The 18,647-nt window shown below is 43.5% G+C and overlaps 1 protein-coding gene across 1 annotated transcript; it reads left to right on the top strand.

Moving 5' to 3' along the window:
- Positions 1–1,541: 1,541 nt before the first annotated feature.
- Positions 1,542–17,555, top strand: LOC116679158 (NLR family CARD domain-containing protein 3-like; the record flags this gene model as incomplete). Its single annotated transcript, XM_032508844.1, is given in 15 exon segments — positions 1,542–1,719; positions 4,250–4,352; positions 4,566–4,673; positions 5,510–5,614; positions 6,052–6,130; positions 6,307–6,535; positions 6,672–8,472; positions 8,577–8,634; positions 8,636–8,751; positions 8,845–9,018; positions 9,791–9,964; positions 10,414–10,587; positions 12,593–12,639; positions 16,442–16,525; positions 17,497–17,555. Coding segments are annotated over 14 exon segments (3,297 nt in total), but the record flags the coding sequence as incomplete, so codon positions are not given.
- Positions 17,556–18,647: the final 1,092 nt, after the last annotated feature.

The following is an 18,647-nucleotide window of genomic DNA, read 5'->3' as shown; positions in this document are numbered from 1 at the left end:
TTTTAATACTTACTACCTTGATACTTCCTCCACAACAGCCCCTGTTCCTCATGTGGCCCCTTGGGTAAATGAATTGCCCCCCCCCCCCCCCTTTCCCTAGGACAACGTATGTAGGAGACTGGCTAAATTAATTCACATTCATCTGCTCATACGGTACTTAGGTGTGTAGAAGTCTTCCTCTGGTCCTCCACTCCGTCCTGGGTTTCCTCTGGAGGACTTTTTTTAGGCACTGGAACAATAATTGAGTCTTTCCAAAGGCGAGGAACAGTGTGGAGATGTAAGACTTTTTTTTGCCGGACTTTTCCTTTGGTTTATGCCTCTGAAGAGTGTCAGACCTTGTTTCTGTCAACCTGGACTTTACCCTGCCCAGGGGCAACGTTATTAAAACTGACAACTCCTCACTAAAATCCTGAATATTAAAGCGATTATAGAAAGTGTTCAGCTCATTTGAGAGGACCAGGTCTGACATGCCATTGAGGGAGATCAGACACTTCTTAGGTTGCATCCCCATTATTGCTTTCACACCCTCCCATGCAGGACGTGAGTTGCCTGTGCTAAGGTTAGGGGTGTTAGGGGTGTTATGGGTGTTAGGGTTATGGGGGTTAGGGGGGTCAGGGTTAACCCTTACAGTTAGCTGTTAGCCACCGAGAATAGGATCACCAACTTTCGAAAAATAGGAGGTAACCATGGTAACAGTTATGTAGGTGATTCAAAGTAAATATTTGAGAAATGAAATGCAGCTCTGAGACAGAGGGGGACAGGACTGAAGGGGATCTGTTAGCGTGAGGACAGTTAATGACTCATTTAATATTACTGACACTCTCTTATTATTCAGATTTAAAACACAACTCATGAAAGAATCTGAAGTCTCTGATGTTTAATCTGTACTTCAGTAAAAGTACCAGTACACGCTACCAAAGTACTGCGTTAGTATACGTTCTGCTGTGAAGATGTTACCGACCTGCTGGTTGTTGTCTTGGTAACCGATGACTTCATCAGTCTGTTAAAGCAGATTCTTCATCTAGTTCTGTTTCCTGTCATTAGAAGAAGAAAAGCAGGGCGCCCGCCCCCCCCCCCCCCCCCCCCCCCATATATTGAGATTTACTCCTCGACACAGCGGGTCCGGGTTCAACTCCGACCGGCAGCATGTCAGCCCCCCCCCCCCCCCGTCCCTTTTAAGCCTTCAGCTGGCAATAAGGAATCCTGATGCTATAACACAACTTGTGCACTTATGATGAGCTCCTACTTATATAATGTTAACTTATTCATATATAAATATCTTATACATTTATATATTTCAGTACTTGACTTTTATCTAACATTTTCAGCTCATTATATATTATTATCCCTTGTTATTGGATAATATATATGATTCTAGATGAATTTATATTTATTTTATGTCCCACGGAGGCCACTTGGAGAGATCCCTGCTGCTGTACAAGCTGCTGATCTTTAGCTCATTAGATGGTCAGTTAGCTCCATCTAGTGGACAGATAGTAGAACTCCATCATCTGATGGGGGACTGGCTCTGGGATCAGGTTGGACTGGTTCTGACGTCTCTCTGACTCTGAAGTTATGAACTGGGACGGCGTCTTCACATCAAATGCACATCGACTTCAGGACTGACGAGGGACAACGAGCAGCTTCTTGTCTCCCAGTGTCTCCTGGACACATGAAGGAGGACCGGGTCTGGAAACTGACCTGAAGAGACTTCAGCAGGTGAGAATGTGACCAGAGGAGTCTGGAAATGTTTGATGAACAGAATCCCTTTGATTCAATCTGTTGGACTGGACAGAAGAACAGTTTCTTTCTGGGTTGTTCTTCAGATTTGTCTCGATAGACTATGATCCAGATGAGTGTCCATCTGAGTTAAAGGAGAGTGGTTGGAGAAGGATTAGCATGTCTTACTGTTGCTAGTTCTCAGGTCACAACAACAGCACAACGTCATCTGAGTTCACATCAGAGGAAAAACTGGTCGGACCGCTCTGATCCACTTGATCCAACACCCAGTAGTACTCTGACACGGAGTTGTTTGTACTTGTACTGCAGTACAGAATGAGCATCAGATCATTGTGTACTGCAGTAAAAGTACCGACATGATGAGATTGTCTTTGTGGTGCGTTCAGGTGTAAGCTCCATTTGACTGTTTGGAGCAGTTTTATATGATGCTGCAGTGATTCTTTTCTTTATTGATCAACCTGCTGATTATTTCTTTGTGTTTTTAGGAAGCACAGGTTCAGTTATTAGCTATTATCAATGGTATTTCATCAATATTAGTAAAGTTATCAAAATGTATATCTTGATCACTTTATCAAATTGAATAAATAATCAACGCATTTATTTACCTTTAGCAATACTGATCAATAAGTAATAATCCTTTTGTCATACTCCTGTGTGTGTGTCTGTGTGTGTGTGTGTGGGGGGGGGGGTGTGTGTGTGTGTGTGTGTGTGTGTGTGTGTGTGTGTGAGAATGAGGAAGATGACAACGTAACTACGCTGGTGGCTACACCACAAAAAAAACAGGGCGTGTCCAAACAGCTCTGATCAACTTGGCCGTGGGACATTTGATCTAAAACCCAGTAGTACTTTGACACTGAGTTGTGTGTACTTTTACTGCAGTACAGAGTTCCTGTATGATCATTCTGGACTGCAGTAAAAGTACCAACACATGACTTTGTTAGTACAAGTTAAAGTTCTGCCTTGAAATTGTTACTTTTGGTAAAAGGAGAAAAAGTTACAGAGTGCATTAACGTGTGTGTGTGTGTGTTTGTGTGTGTGTTTGTGTGTGTGTGTGTGTGTGTGTGTGTGGTGTGTGTGTGTGTGTGTGTGTGTGTGTGTGTGTGTGTACATCACAGTGCCAAGCTTGTGCACAATGCAGAATTGAATTGAGAATATCTCCTAAATAGTGATTTTGAGTTGATGTCAAATCAGCTGGAGAGCCGAGAAAACTCATGAACACTTCAGTCCATGCTGGTTAGAGAAGGGTTCCTCTGACATTTATTACCTGTTAGTTCAGACAGTTTGGAAGTTGCTGAAGTGTGACTGTGTGACTGTGTGTGTGTGTGTGTGTGTGTGTGTGTGTGTGTGTGTGTGTGTGTCATCACTAAAAAATGTAAGGACTGTCAGAACTGGTCAGACCGCTTGGTGCTACATTTAACTAAAACACAGACATCAGCAGCCTCTTATTTCCATAAAAATGGGATTGTGTTGCTGTGCTGTGTGTTCAGGTAGGAGAGGGGGCGGAGTCTGGAAATACAAAAACACACTTGGGTCAAAAGTTTTAGGGATTCAACTCTTCTGCTCTATCTCTATCTATAATGTGATGTTTTCAGATGAAAATCAGATTTTTGGGAGATTCCAGAGTTTTTGGACATCGGGGCAGAACAGAGTTACTCTGAAAATATTTTGCCAACAAATTCGAGGCTGTTTCATGTTAAACTAAAAGGATCTTAAATCTTAGATCTTTTGAAATTCTTTTATTTGTCTAATCAATCGCAACATCTCTGTTACGTCTGTGTGGTGTGTGTGTGTGTGTGTGGTGTGTGTGTGTGTGTGTGTGTGTGTGTGTGTGTGTGTGTTAGAATGAGGAAGATGACAACGTAACTACGCTGGTGGCTACACCACAAAAAAAACAGGGCGTGTCCAAACAGCTCTGATCACTGGCCGTGGGACATTTGATCTAAAACCCAGTAGTACTTTGACACTGAGTTGTGTGTACTTTTACTGCAGTACAGAGTTCCTGTATGATCATTCTGGACTGCAGTAAAAGTACCAACACATGACTTTGTTAGTACAAGTTAAGTTCTGCCTTGAAATTGTTACTTTGGTAAAAGGAGAAACAGTTACAGAGTGAATTAACGTGTGTGTGTGTGTGTGGTTGTGTGTGTGTGTGTGTGTGTGTGTGTGTGTGTGTGTGTGTGTGTGTGTGTAAGACAGGGCGTGTCTGTCTCAGTGTGTAAATACAAGGAGTGTCAGAACTGTTGAGACAGCTTGGTACATTTAATGGAACTAAAACACAGACATGTCCAACACTGAGACAGACTTGGTTTGACTGAAAGCTGTTTACACCGTCCATGTGTCCACTGTCCCAGAGACTCCGAGTCCTTCATGGACCTGCTCAGGGTGTCTGATGGAAAGAGCTGACTCACTGTTTTCTACAGCATCTGGGACATGTTGGAGAGGACTGAGAGACTAATGTGTCCTGTGATGAAAAGGTTGTCATAGTAACAGAGGTGATGTCTCCCAGCAGGTGTGGACTCTGCTATGAGTCAGTGTGAGGACAGAGAGGAGGGAGCCCCTCCCTCTAAAACCACTCTGTGGGGGGACCATGACAGCCAGACCAAAGCTCAGAGGTGAGATGATGATGGACTCTTCTCCATGTTAGAGCTCAGCACTCACATCACTCCTCCATCAGGATTCCCTCTCAATATCTAGTTAATAAGAACTTCTTACTGGAATACGCAACAAAGAGACAACCACTGCTTATCTACTGACATGAGACGCCATCTTTCATCACATTACATTTTGGTGAATAGGAACTCATCCACGGTCTTTGTTTGTATCAGGATGCAGCAGCAGAAACCTGGACCTGGACCCAGCTGTGTGTCCATGAAGAGTGACTGGTCTACGGGTCGTCTTATTAACTTTAAAGATGGACAAGCTGCTGGTGGAAGGTAAGAATTCAAAAATCACTTTTATGACTATAGCTCTCTTCATGACAACACAGACACAGGTTGGTTTATTGCTTTGCTTCTGTCATAAGGCTGATGCATCCACGCCGTGAGAACTACTGTATATGTATATATATATACAGTATATATATATGTATGAATGAACTTATTAAGCACGTCAAATAAATTAAACATTACAGAGGGAAATAAAACGTACAATTTGCACTTGGCGCGACTGAATAAAGCTTCACATGTAAGATGAAATACCTTGTTGGCTGCTTGTCCTGGAAAGAGGTTTGGAAATCCTTGAAAGGTCTTTACTGTTCACCTTGGCCAGTGTAACTCAAACTTAACCCCCCCAGCACCGTAACATGCGCTCACACTAGACCTCCCTGGGTCCAGTAACAAATTCCATCGCAGCGGAAACCACAACAGGAAACTTTAGTTCTGTGAAAATCAATACATAATAGACCAAATCTTTAACTATTACATCTACAGTACTTTACATTTAACACATTTCCTATTTGAGACAATAATATAAATATAAATATACTATAAATTTACTTTAAATTGTGCATTAATTATGTGTGCGTCATAACACATCACATATTTAAACAGTACTTACAATGACCCTCCTGAGAAGAAGAATCAGATCTTGATCCAGATCTTTCTAGTCAAATAAGAGACAATGACTGAGATGAGTCAACTCAACCCTGACCCTCTATATATGTGCGCCTGCTCTACCAAACGAGCTGACCGGCCACAAACAGAGTAGTTTTTGAGTATGAGTTGAGATGAGCACACAATAGCAACTCATCCACGGTCTTTGTTTGTATCAGGATGCAGCAGCAGAAACCTGGACCTGGACCCAGCTGTGTGTCCATGAATAGTGACTGGTCTATGGGTCATCCTGTTACCTTTAAAGATGGACAAGCTGTTGAAAGGTAATCATTTCAAAGTGAACTTTATTATCTGACTCTCTCAGAGCTTCATGGTCTAGGTTTGACATAAGGTGATTTTAATCTGATGCCAGTGATACCAGGACCAGAACCACCAGACAGGTTAGCACCACCCAGCATGACGATTGTAATTGGTTTAAAATAATGCCAATAAACCAGAGAACATTTTTCCATCCCAGAATTTGGTGTGGACTAGTCAGACCTTCCTTTGCAGCCCTGTTGGAGGAAGATCTGACAATGTGAGAATAAACACTGGACTCCTCCTGCCTGTCCGTTGCCCTTCAGACCACAGTCCTGATGACGATGCCCAATCCTAGTCCTGTACCTCATAACCCTCCTCAAGAGCCACAGTTGCCATTGTGTCATCCTCAGGACTGTGCACAGATCATTAAATGTTGTTAAACTTGATGTTTTCTCTACAGAGTTCACCAGGAGAGTTCAGAGGGCCTCGGTGGTCAGTCTGACCTGCAGCAGCACACAGACCTGGACTCCATATTTATGGTGTGTACATATTAAAAGAACATACTCATTATTATCTACAGATTAAATGATGAACTACCATTCAGATCCCAATAGTCTCCATGCTGCTCTTTTCAAACCAGCAGGCCTTCAGACTGAGAGATGAATCACATGTTGAGTTCTTTAAACTAAATGTTGACTTTATCATTCTGGTCCAGCTGCTGGAGGAGAACATCCTCACTTTTATAAAGAACGAGCTGAAGAAGATTCAGAAGGTTCTATGTCCAGATTACCCAGAATGCTTAGAGAGTCAGAGGGAGGATGAGGAGGTTTTAGAGGGTGAGGATGAAGAGCAGAGGAGGAGGAGCAGAGAAGCATTTCTGAAGATCACACTGCACTTCCTGAGGAGAATGAAGCAGGAGGAGCTGGCTGACCGTCTGCAGAGCAGTAAGAGGATTTTAACACATTTAAAAATGGGACATTTACTAATGTCTGAAAAGATGCAATAAAATATATACTTATTATTTGAATGTTGAAATATGTTCTTTGACTTATTGATTTTTTTTGTTGTGTGTTCATTCAGGAAGTCATTCTGGAGTTTGTCAGCGTAAACTCAAGACTAACCAGAAGATAAAGTTCCAGTGTGTGTTTGAGGGGATTGCTAAAGCAGGAAACCCAACCGTTCTGCATCAGATGTTCACAGAGATCTACATCATGGAGGGAGGGGCTGCAGGGGTCAATGAAGAACATGAGGTCAGACAGATTGAAACAGCATCCAGGAAACCAGACAGACCAGAAACCATAATCAGATGTGAAGACATCTTTAAAGCCCCACCTGGAAGAGAAGAACCAATCAGAACCGTGATGACAAAGGGAGTGGCTGGCATTGGGAAAACAGTCTTAACACAGAAGTTCACTCTGGACTGGGCTGAAGGCAAAGCCAACCAGGACATCCAGTTCATATTCCCATTCACCTTCAGAGAGCTGAATGTGCTGAAAGAGAGAAAGTTCAGCTTGGTGGAACTTGTTGATCACTTCTTTAGTGAAACCAAAGAAGCAGGAATCTGCAGGTTTGAAGAGGTCCAGGTGGTCTTCATCTTTGACGGTCTGGATGAATGTCGACTTCCTCTGGACTTCCTCAACACTGAGATCCTGACTGATGTTACAGAGTCCACGTCAGTGGGTGTGCTGCTGACAAACCTCATCAGGGGGAATCTGCTTCCGTCTGCTCGCCTCTGGATAACCACACGACCTGCAGCAGCCAATCAGATCCCTGCTGAGTATGTTGACATGGTGACAGAGGTCAGAGGATTCACTGACCCACAGAAGGAGGATTATTTCAGTAAGAGATACAGAGACAAGAAGCAGGCCAGCAAAATCATCTCCCACATCAAGACATCACGAAGCCTCCACATCATGTGCCACATCCCAGTCTTCTGCTGGATCACTGCTACAGTTCTGGAGAAGGTGTGGGAGACCAGAGAGGGAGGACAGCTGCCCAAGACCCTGACTGAGATGTACATCCACTTCCTGGTGGTTCAGTCCAAACTGAACGTTAAATATCATGGGAAATCTGAGATAGATCAACACTGGAGTCCAGAGTCCAGGAAGATGATTGAGTCTCTGGGAAAACTGGCTTTTGAGCAGCTGCAGAAAGGCAACCTGATCTTCTATGAATCAGACCTGACAGAGTGTGGCATCGATATCAGAGCAGCATCAGTGTGCTCAGGAGTGTTCACACAGATCTTTAAAGAGGAGAGTGGACTGTACCAGGACAAGGTGTTCTGCTTCGTCCATCTGAGTGTTCAGGAGTTCCTGGCTGCTCTTCATGTTCATCTGACCTTCACCAACTCTGGAGTCAACCTGCTCGCAGAAGAACGAACAACCTCCCGGGTACTTGAAGTCTTCAGATTCAAACCTAAATTAAACCATCTCCATCAGAGTGCTGTGGACAAAGCTTTACAGAGTCCAAATGGACACCTGGATTTGTTCCTCCGCTTCCTCCTAGGTCTGTCACTGCAGACCAATCAGAGACACCTACATGGTCTGATGACCTATGTTGGAAGTAGCTCACAGACCAATCAGGGAACAGTTGAGTACATCAAGACGAAGATCAGTGAGAATCTGTCTGCAGAGAGAAGCATCAATCTGTTCCACTGTCTGAATGAACTGAATGATGGTTCTCTAGTGGAGGAGATCCAACAGTCCCTGAGTTCAGGACGTCTCTCCACAGATGAACTGTCTCCTGCTCAGTGGTCAGCTCTGGTCTTCATCTTACTGTCATCAGAAGAAGATCTGGACGTGTTTGACCTGAAGAAATACTCTGCTTCAGAGGAGGCTCTTCTGAGGCTGCTGCCAGTGGTCAAAGCCTCCAACAAAGCTCTGTACGTGCATACACACCTATTCAGATTGAATGTTTTTTCTTTAATTATAATCTGTTTTTGTTTGCTTGAAGTGGTATTCTTAAGCACTGCTGATTCCATTTCAGGCTGAGAGGGTGTAACCTGTCAGAGAGAAGCTGTGAAGCTCTGTCCTCAGTTCTCAGCCTCCCAGTCCTCTAGTCTGAGAGAGCTGGACCTGAGTAACAACAACCTGCAGGATTCAGGAGTGGAGCAACTGTCCTCTGGATTGAAGAGGAAACACTGCAGACTGGAAACTCTCAGGTTGGTGTTAAGTTAAATAAAAAGTATCACTCTCTGAGCAGTTATTTTCTTCCTGTTAATTATCTGATTGAATTTTTATTGAATCTCTTTCAGACTGAGTGGCTGTACATTGTCAAAGAGAAGCTGTGAAGCTCTGTCCTCAGTTCTCAGCTCCCAGTCCTCTAGTCTGAGAGAGCTGGACCTGAGTAACAACAACCTGCAGGATTCAGGAGTGAAGCATCTGTCCTCTGGATTGAAGATGAAATACTGCAGTCTGGAAACTCTCAGGTTGGCACTCTGCTATTTGAAAATTATGAAATGAACCTCAACAGTGTTTCCCACATTATACAAAGCAATATGTGGCGCACGGTGTCTGACCAGGGGGTGGAGGGAATACTTATTTTCATAACATTTACGTATCAATAAATGAGGAGGACACGCTGTTGGATGCTGTCCTCCGCTCCTACTCTTTCTTCAATGCCAAGCACATCGATCTCTTTCTCTCCCTGACCCTGTCTTTCTCCTTGAGCAGCACTGGTTGAAGGCTGAAAATATTGTAAACAAATTAATAACATAACTAATTACATTGGTCGGACTGTTCAGCTCTGTTTCAGACTGGCTGGTCCTCATCCTCAACACGTGCCTTTTCAGTCACAGAAAATACTTTTCAATATTCATCTGGATTAAAGCAGCAAACATTCAGTGTAAGAGTACAAAAATGACATAACATTATCTATAATAAGTCTATGTGATTCACAGCTGCTACATAGTGTTTTGACCACAACAACCCAACTGCATTTTACCGCAAACTTGCGAGTAGTTAAAGCAGCCACAAACGCTTGTTTGATAAGACTCAGATCGGGACTCCAACAATAACAAACTGACAACATTGTATTGATATAATCTGAGCTCCGGCGGCAGCGTCACAGTTAAGAGCAGGAACACAGCTTTGCCTCAGTGCTGCGCTGGACAAAATAGTATTTGCGGGAAGCATTACTGTAACTTGTTTATTCCTTAATATACTAATGCTTGGATGGCCTTTCTATTGAATCTCTTTTAGGTTGAGTGGCTGTACATTGTCAGAGAGAAGCTGTGAAGCTCTGTCCTCAGTTCTCAGCTCCCAGTCCTCTGGTCTAAGAGAGCTGGACCTGAGTAACAATGACCTGAAGGATTCAGGAGTGGAGCTGATGTCTCCTGGACTGAAGAGTCCACACTGCAGACTGGAAACTCTCAGGTTGGTGTTCAGTTAGGAAGTGAGTAACTTTAACTTTATCTGCTTATGGGGAAACCAGACCGAATGTTCTGCTCTTTATTAAACTTTTATTGTATAGTGGGAATTGTTATTTTTTAACACAAGAATGATCAATCAATTTATTTATACTTTTGAATGTAACAACTGCAAAACAATTACAAACATGGTTAATTTCTCTCTCTATCTCTCTCTCCCTCTACTGGATAATGACATTTTCAAGTAGCTACACAACATTAGTTCTTGTTGTGTCCAGCTGGACTGTAAAGCCCCGCCCATTTCTAGCACTCAAAGTAATTGTTAAGTATTGCTCTTGGGAGATGGCCCAAGTTGTACCTGAATTGTCATGACCAACTGTGTGTGTGTGTGTGTGTGTGTGTGTGTGTGTGTGTGTGTGTGTGTGTGTGTGTGTGTGTGTGTGTGTGTGTGTGTAGTCTCTCATTCTGTATAATCTCAGAGGAAGGCTGTACTTCTCTGGCCTCAGCTCTGAGCTCCAACCCCTCCCATCTGAGAGTGCTGGACCTGAGCTACAATCATCCAGGAGACTCAGGAGTGAAGCGGCTTTCTGCTTTACTGGAGGATCCAAACTGCAGACTGGACACTCTCAAGTATGGATGGACAAAGACTTATTTATTTTTTGTCACTAACTAAGAAACTCTGGTTAATGTTCAATGGAGGATCTAAAACAGTAAATAAGAAAACACAACATAATATTACTCGTTTTAAAAATAGGCACTTTTCTGTGTTTTTCACCTCTCCTTCCTGTTAAAAGACAGACAGTTCTTCTGTCCAATCACGATGGTCCATCCTCTTCTAGATAGGCCCTACCTTTCAGGTAGAAGTTAATGCCGTTGTGTTTAATGATTTGTTGAAGTGTTTTCCTATTTGCTGTTGTGATTTGCACTTCGGGCCACTGTAGAGATTAATTTGGCATTAACAAAAACAGTTACATTTTTCGAAGGTAAGTTACCTTTAAAATTAAATCAAACTCTTTTCTTTCTCTCATAGGAACACACCAGAGTTAACCAATGCCTCAGACCATTTTAGGGTATCAAATTTAAAACAAAAATAATAATTGTGTGCACATCCCACCTTGTGGCAGGTGCAGGACAAATGAAAAATACTGAAGTAAATTAATAAATAAAATTGAGCCCTGCTAATTTCTAGCACTCAAGGTAATTGTTATGTACTGCTCCTGGGAGATGGCCAAGTTGTACCTGAATGTTCATGACAAACCGTGTGTGTGTGTGTGTGTGTGTGTGTGTGTGTGTGTGTGTAGTCTCTCATTCTGCATGATCTCAGAGGAAGGCTGTACTTCTCTGGCCTCGGCTCTGAGCTCCAACCCCTCCCATCTGAGAGTGTTGGACCTGAGCTACAATCATCCAGGAGACTCAGGAGTGAAGCGGCTTTCTGCTTTACTGGAGGATCCAAACTGCAGACTGGACACTCTCAGGTATGGACGGACCAAGACTTCATTTTATTTTTTAAAATAAAACCCCCTGTAATTATTTTTACAGTGGTTCTCAATCTTATAACACAAATACAAACATGTATTCAAAGTCAGAGGTCTGGAAAGTATGGTGGCCCTGAAGTGCAAATCACAATAAAGAAAAAAATCACAATGGCAAATAGGAAAATACAATGTCAATATAATCATGTTTTCAAAATAGCCGCTTTTCCGTGTTTTTCACCTCTCCTCCCTGTTAAAAGACAGTTTGTCTGTCCCATCAGGAGGATCCTTCCTCTGCTAGATAGGCCCTACCTTTCAGGTAGAAGTTAATACCGTTGTGTTTAATGATTTGTTGAAGTGTTTTCCTATTTGCTGTTGTGATTTGCACTTCAGGGCCACCGTAGAGGTTCAATTGGAATTTTACAAAAACAGTTACATTTTACGAAGGTTAGTTATCTTTAAAATCAAATCAAACTCTTTTCTTTCTCTCACAGGAACACACCAGAGTTAACCAATGCCTCAGACCATTTTAGCATATCAAACTTAAAACTAGAAATAATAATAATTGTGTGCACATCCCACCTTGTGGCAGGACAAATAAAGTAAAAATCAGATTTCATGCATCATACATTCCAGCTGAGTATTCATTTTTCCTAGTTTTGCTTTTATAGCGATACAGGTAGCTGAAATTTGGTAACAATACCTAACGGGACCTTTTTGGGCAGTTTACTTTTCTTTGACTAAATAATTAAATTAAATTGTAAAGACAAACCTATTCACATGTCTACCTATTCACTAACCTATTCACATGTCATGTCAGACCAAACTAAATAAATCCCCTCCAGTCTGTCAGTCTGTCTCCAGGGCATAGAGAATGCTGTTGTCATGTCTCAGAGTAAAGCCGCCTACACATGATGGGGGGCAGAACCCCTCTGCACCGCCCGCTCCATTGATTTCCAGAGAGTAAATTGCGTATCATGTGTAGGCGGCTTAAGTGTAACCACACCGTGACAGCTTTAGCAGCATTGCCCTGACTTTGACTTGAACAAGCTGCAGAGTCCACGTAGTCTCACTCCGTCTCATTTCACAATATGATGGTTAAACCTTCAATTACCCACAGCCCTGGAGGATGAAGTGGATTGTGTCTTTGTGTCTTCTTGCAGGGTGGACCATGGTGGACCGCATAGACTGAGACCTGGTCTGAGGAAGTGTGAGTGTGTTTTAAGTTTGCTCTAAAAGAACTCAGCTGTGTGTTACACTAGTTTAACCCCTTCCTGGTGCTGGAAGTATAATATGAGATGAGGTTACTTATTATGGTGAATTGGCTAAATCTCCCTTTACCAGTGAATGTTGTTATTATAGGCATAGGTAACTATAAAAAAATAATCAACAAACAATAATGCGGTGCCTCCACTGTGGAACTACTTAACTCACTATGAGCTATATTGGTATTTCAAAAGTGAAAAACATGTAATGTCTGCAACACTGCTTTAACACAGTGAAGATGTAAGTTGAGGATGCGTCACTTTGCAACAAGTAGCAAAAGTAACGAGAGACTTCTGTAATGTCAACACAGTGAAAATGGACCTACTTAACGAAGTTGGTTCACTGTTGGCTACAAGTTAGCATCAAACACAACAAAGGCTGTTTTGCTCAGTTGAAGGGCATTTTGAGCAAATTTTAGCAAACAAACTAAACTAGACTGCTAAAAAGTGGATATAATTTTGAAATTTCAGTATGACACGTTATGATGTTAACCGTTTGAATCTGAACATGCATGACTCACATCTACACTCAACTCACATCGGCAGTGAGAATCACTTCCAAAGCAACAACGCAGCAGGCAGCTTAGCTTTTTTATTGTAGTTACCCAGTTATGAAATGAAACACCATTTATAAAAAAAATACACACGTTGTTTATATTTATCTAACAGTATCTATGTAGGTCCCTACACTTGATTTTTTTTGGGGGGGATTTTCTTTCCTGAAGTACGAAGATAAATTTCCTACGATATTAATTTCTTTTTTTGCTGGAAAGATGTTAGCATTTAATTAATTAATTTAAAATCCACAAACAGAACAAACTGAACACGTTGATCTAACAGAACTAATAAATACATAAATACATGAATCAACAGTCGAGCCAACAGAAAGCTAACTTTGGTTCTTTATTTTTTATTCACACATAAGTTGTGTTCAAGTAACCTTCAGTTTTCTTCTCTGGATGTTTTTAATAAATAATAATAATAATAATAATTATAATACATTTTATTTAAAGTTGCCTTTCTTGGCACTCAAGGACACCGCACAGGGAATTCATACATTATGAACAGCAAAAAAATACTGGCGGTGCTAGCCGACCGGGCTAGGACCAGATGGACTTAACTCCTGTTGAGCTGCCATGGTGGAAACTCCGGCGGGACCCTCGGTGGCTGCATCTCCGGCGGGACCCTCGGTGGATGCATCTCCGGCGGGACCCTCGGTGGATGCATCTCCGGCGGGACCCTCGGTGGATGCATCTCCGGCGGGACTGGACGGCGATGTCCGGGTGGAGGTGGAGATCCTGGTGCAGGTCAACAGCCGAGTAAAGCGAGCAGCGGCAGCAAGCTGTGCCAGTGTGGACTCAACGGTCCCTGTCATGTCAATCTCAACCCCAAATGAGAACAAAACACGGTGGAGGGAAGACAAAAAATGCGTTGCCACGTGTAACTTCAGCTAAGGATGAACATCAACCAATACCATCAACGTTTCCGTGAGGAAAAAGCAAAAAAAAGCAAAATCACCGAAAACAAACATGCCAGACGGAGCGGCGTCAATCTCGCCAGCGTTAATAAATAAGCATTTAAAAAACTCACAGTCCATGAACACACCACGGCATAATTAATGTCCCAAAGATGTTTAAAAGGTGAATAAAGTGAGTTGAGGTAGATTTATCTTCCAGTTCCTCCCTGATGGGAGACCTGGTATCAGATATACCACACAGACACAAACATACCATAAATCCTCATTTTTCATCCATAAACTGGTATTTCTATAACTGAACATCAGCTAATAGCAGTTTAAGAAAGCAGATGGTTTAGAGCTCCCAGGGGAGGGGCCAGACAAAGAATGGTTTAAATCTCTAATGGAAGAACAAGGAAGGGATAGAGGGACCCCGCCCGGTGGAAGGTCTACTCCAAGGTGCTGGAAAGGAGGGTTCGGCCGATAGTCGAACCTCGGATTGAAGAGGAACAATGCGGATTCGGTCCTGGCCGTGGAACAACGGATCAGATCTTTACTCTCGCAAGGATCCTGGAGGGAGCCTGGGAGTATGCCTAACCAGTCTACATGTGTTTTGTGGATCTGGAGAAAGCGTATGACTGGGTCCCCCGGGAGAAATTGTGGGAGGTGCTGCGGGAGAATAGGGTGAGGGAGTCCCTTCTTAGGGCAATCCAATCTCTGTATGACCAAAGCGAGAGCTGTGTCCGGGTTCTCGGCAGTAAGTCCGACTTGTTCCAGGTGAGGGTTGGCCTCCGCCAGGGCTGCGCTTTGTCACCAATCCTGTTTGTAATGTATATATGGACCGGATATTGAGGCGTAGTCGGGGCGGGGAGGGGTTGCAGTTCGGTGGGCTCGGGATCTCATCGCTGCTTTTTGCAGATGATGTGGTCCTGATGGCGTCATCGGTCTGTGACCTTCAGCACTCACTGGATCGGGTCGCAGCCGAGTGTGAAGCGGCTGGGATGAGGATCAGCACCTCTAAATCTGAGACCATGGTTCTCAGCAGGAAACCGATGGAGTGCTTTCTCCGGGTAGGGAGTGAGTCTTTACCACTAGTGAAGGAGTTTAAGTACCTTGAGGTCTTCGCGAGTGAGGGGACCATGGAGCGTGAGATTGGTCGGAGAATCGGAGCAGCCGGTGCGGTATTACATTCTGTTTATCGCACCGTTGTGACGAAAAGAGAGCTGAGCCAGAAGGCAAAGCTTTTGATCTACCGGGCAATTTTCGTTCCTACCCTCACCTATGGTCATGAAGGCTGGGTCAGGACCGAAAGAACGAGATCAAGGGTACAATCGGCGGAAATGGGTTTCCTCAGGAGGGTGGCTGGCGTCTCCCTTAGAGACAGGGTGAGAAGCTCAGTCATCCGAGAGGAGCTCGGAGTAGAGCCGCTGCTCCTTCGAGTCGAAAGGAGCCAGTTGAGGTGGTTCGGGCAGCTGGTAAGGATGCCTCCTGGGGGGGTCCCTAGGGAGGTGGTCCAGGCACGTCCAGCTGGGAGGAGGCCTCGGGGAATACCCAGGACTAGGTGGAGAGATTATATCTCCAACCTGGCCTCAGGATCCCCCAGTCGGAGCTGGTTGATGTTGCTCTGGAAAGGGAAGTTTGGGGTCCCCTACTGGAGCTGCTTCCCCCGCGACCCGACACCGGATAAGAGGACGAAGATGGATGGACTTTATTCAGTTGATATTTAGTTGATTTGGATCATCAGCTGTCCTCATCGGGTCAACCCGAGGACAAGAAGCTGGACATTGTTGACATGTTGACTCTCATGTTCAGGAACTCTTCATGTTGTTAGAACTGGATTGTTAAATGGAATGGGGCGGCTGGGGCTCAGTGGTAGAGCGGTTGCTTGCCAATTGGAAGGTTGGTGGTTTGATCCCCGCCCCTGCAGTCATTGTCGAAGTGTCCTTGGGTAAGACACTGAACCCGGAGTTGCCCCCGGTGCTGTGCATTGGAGTGTGAATGTGTGTGAATGTTTATCTGATGAGCAGGTGGCACCTTGTACGGCAGCCCCGGCCACAGCGTATGAATGTGTGTGAATGGTGAATGTATCCTGTAGATGTAAAAGCGCTTTGAGCAGTTGTTAAGACTAGAAAAGCGCTATATAAATACAGCACATTTACATTTAAACATCACTCACAGCTGAATATCAAATCAACGTTTGAATGGTTTTCTTTCAGTTCTTGTCAGTAAAGTTGTTAATAAATGATCAGATGATAACCTGCAGCTGGATTGTGTCTTGTTCTCTCCATCAGATGTCTGTGAACTGGAACTGGACACAAACACAGTAAACAGAAGACTCAAACTGTCTGACAACAAGAGGAAGGTGACAGGTGTGAAGGAGGATCAGTCATATCCTGATCATCCAGACAGATTTGACCGCTGGTCTCAGCTGCTGTGTAGAGATGGTCTGACTGGTTGCTGTTACTGGGAGGTCGAGAGGAGAGGAGTGGTTAATATACAGTGAGTTACAGAGGAATCAGAAGGAAAGGAGACAGTAAACTGTGGTTTGGATGGAATGATCATTCCTGGAGACGTTTGCTTGTATGAACATGGTTGCTCTGTCTGGCACAATAAGAGAAGAACAGTCCTCACTTCCTGCCTGTCTCTAACAGAGTAGCAGTGTATGTGGACGTTCCTGCTGGCTCTCTGTCCTTCTAACACAGGTCTCCTCTGACTCACTGATCCACCTCCACACCTTCCAAACCACATTCACTCAGCTCTCTATCCTGGGTTTGGGGTCTGGTTTGGTTCCTCAGTGTCTCTGTGTCCTCTGCAGGACTGAGAGTCTCTCCTGGGGACAGAAACACTGACTGAAGACCAGCTGCTGAAATCAAAGTTCAGTCTGTTCACCATCACACACACTCTGCACTGTAAGCAGATCTGAGACTCAAACACAAACAAACATCATTGATTTCATCTCTGGTTATCGACATTTGAACTGTTTGACTAAAACACTTCATGATATGTCACATCTGAAAAACTAATCCACTGTTATTGTCACTATTATGTCCTTTATATTTTAAATCATATTGTAATATATTTAAAATGTGGAAAACAAATGTTCTATAAACAATCCTCATATAGTCTAATGTTTCTAAATGCTTTTAATAAAATCTATACGTTTCATCAGTTGTTTATTTGATCATATCATATTTCATTCATCAGTGTCTCTCTTTACTGAGATTGATACACCCCTCCCCGATAATAAGCTATAAACCTATTCCCACACCTATATATTTCCTTGACATATTGCACCATAAATTAATTATGTCTGGTCTGGTCCTCAGTGTCTCTGTGTCCTCTGCAGGACTGAGAGTCTCTCATGTGGACAGAAACACGGATGAAGACCAGCTGCGAAATCAAAGTGTCAGTTATGTTCACCATCACACACACTCTGCACTGTGAAGCAGAGCTAAAAAGATCCGTCTACTCATGTTTTTAGCCTCACAAAGTCATAATTAAAAGTCAAAAGTATAACTTCTGGGGGTGGGGGCGGGGGTAGTAGCTCAGTCCGTAGGGAGTTGGGTCGGGCTGATTATTCATCTGACTTGTTAGAAGAACGGCATGATCGACTTGGTTTAAATGTCGGGGATGTGGAACACTTAATGCAAAATGAGTTCAATAACAAAACAAGGCCACATGTGATATTTGATGAGTATTCTTTCCTGTTGTGTCTGTGTTTCCACTCCTAAGTAAAAAGGTAAGTTTCCGTCCACTAAAGGTTCTGTTGTTGTCTATGACAGACTCAGATTATTACTCGAAGAGTCTGACAACATTTGGGATGGATCCCTACAGAGATAGACTTTAGTTAAAGGGAAGATCCTTTTATGTTTATACATGAAACAGAAATCACCATCACCAAAACCCACCAGACTCCATGTAAATAATCAACTTTTAGCATGTATAGAGCAGCATTTCCACCAGACTCCATGTAATTAATCACTACTTTTAGCATGTATAGAGCAGCATATCTCCACCAGACTCCATGTAAATAACATACTTTTAGTGTGTATAGAGCAGCATATCTCCACCAGACTCCATGTAAATAACTACTTTTAGCGTGTATAGAGCAGCATATCTCACATTTATTTCAGCTTGAATGTGTGATACACCTTAAGGGATAACATAATAAACCAGCGTAGCGTTTAGTACGAATTTCATATTTATTGGTAAGCAATATTAACGTAGCGGGGGAACAAAGAAAGCGGAACCAATGTGGGGGTGTCGGTAACACCCGGGGCCCAGGTGACGGACACTTCCTCCTCTTTGGAGACGAGGATGGCGGTTTGTTTCCTCTTCCCTGATGCCGTAATTCAGCTTTCCAGGTCGGTACTCGGTAACTATGGCAACAGCCGGTTTCCTTCTGCCGTGTGTGTGGGGACTGAAGCTGTGGGGGGGTAGTTATGGGGTTATGATGGGGAAATGCGAGCTAAAGAGCCGCGTTTGGAACCGCGGGAA

The sequence above is a fragment of the Etheostoma spectabile genome, unplaced genomic scaffold (genome assembly GCF_008692095.1).
Source record: "Etheostoma spectabile isolate EspeVRDwgs_2016 unplaced genomic scaffold, UIUC_Espe_1.0 scaffold00009598, whole genome shotgun sequence".
Taxonomy (NCBI): domain Eukaryota; kingdom Metazoa; phylum Chordata; class Actinopteri; order Perciformes; family Percidae; genus Etheostoma; species Etheostoma spectabile.
This window is presented reverse-complemented; position numbering and strand designations above follow the sequence as displayed.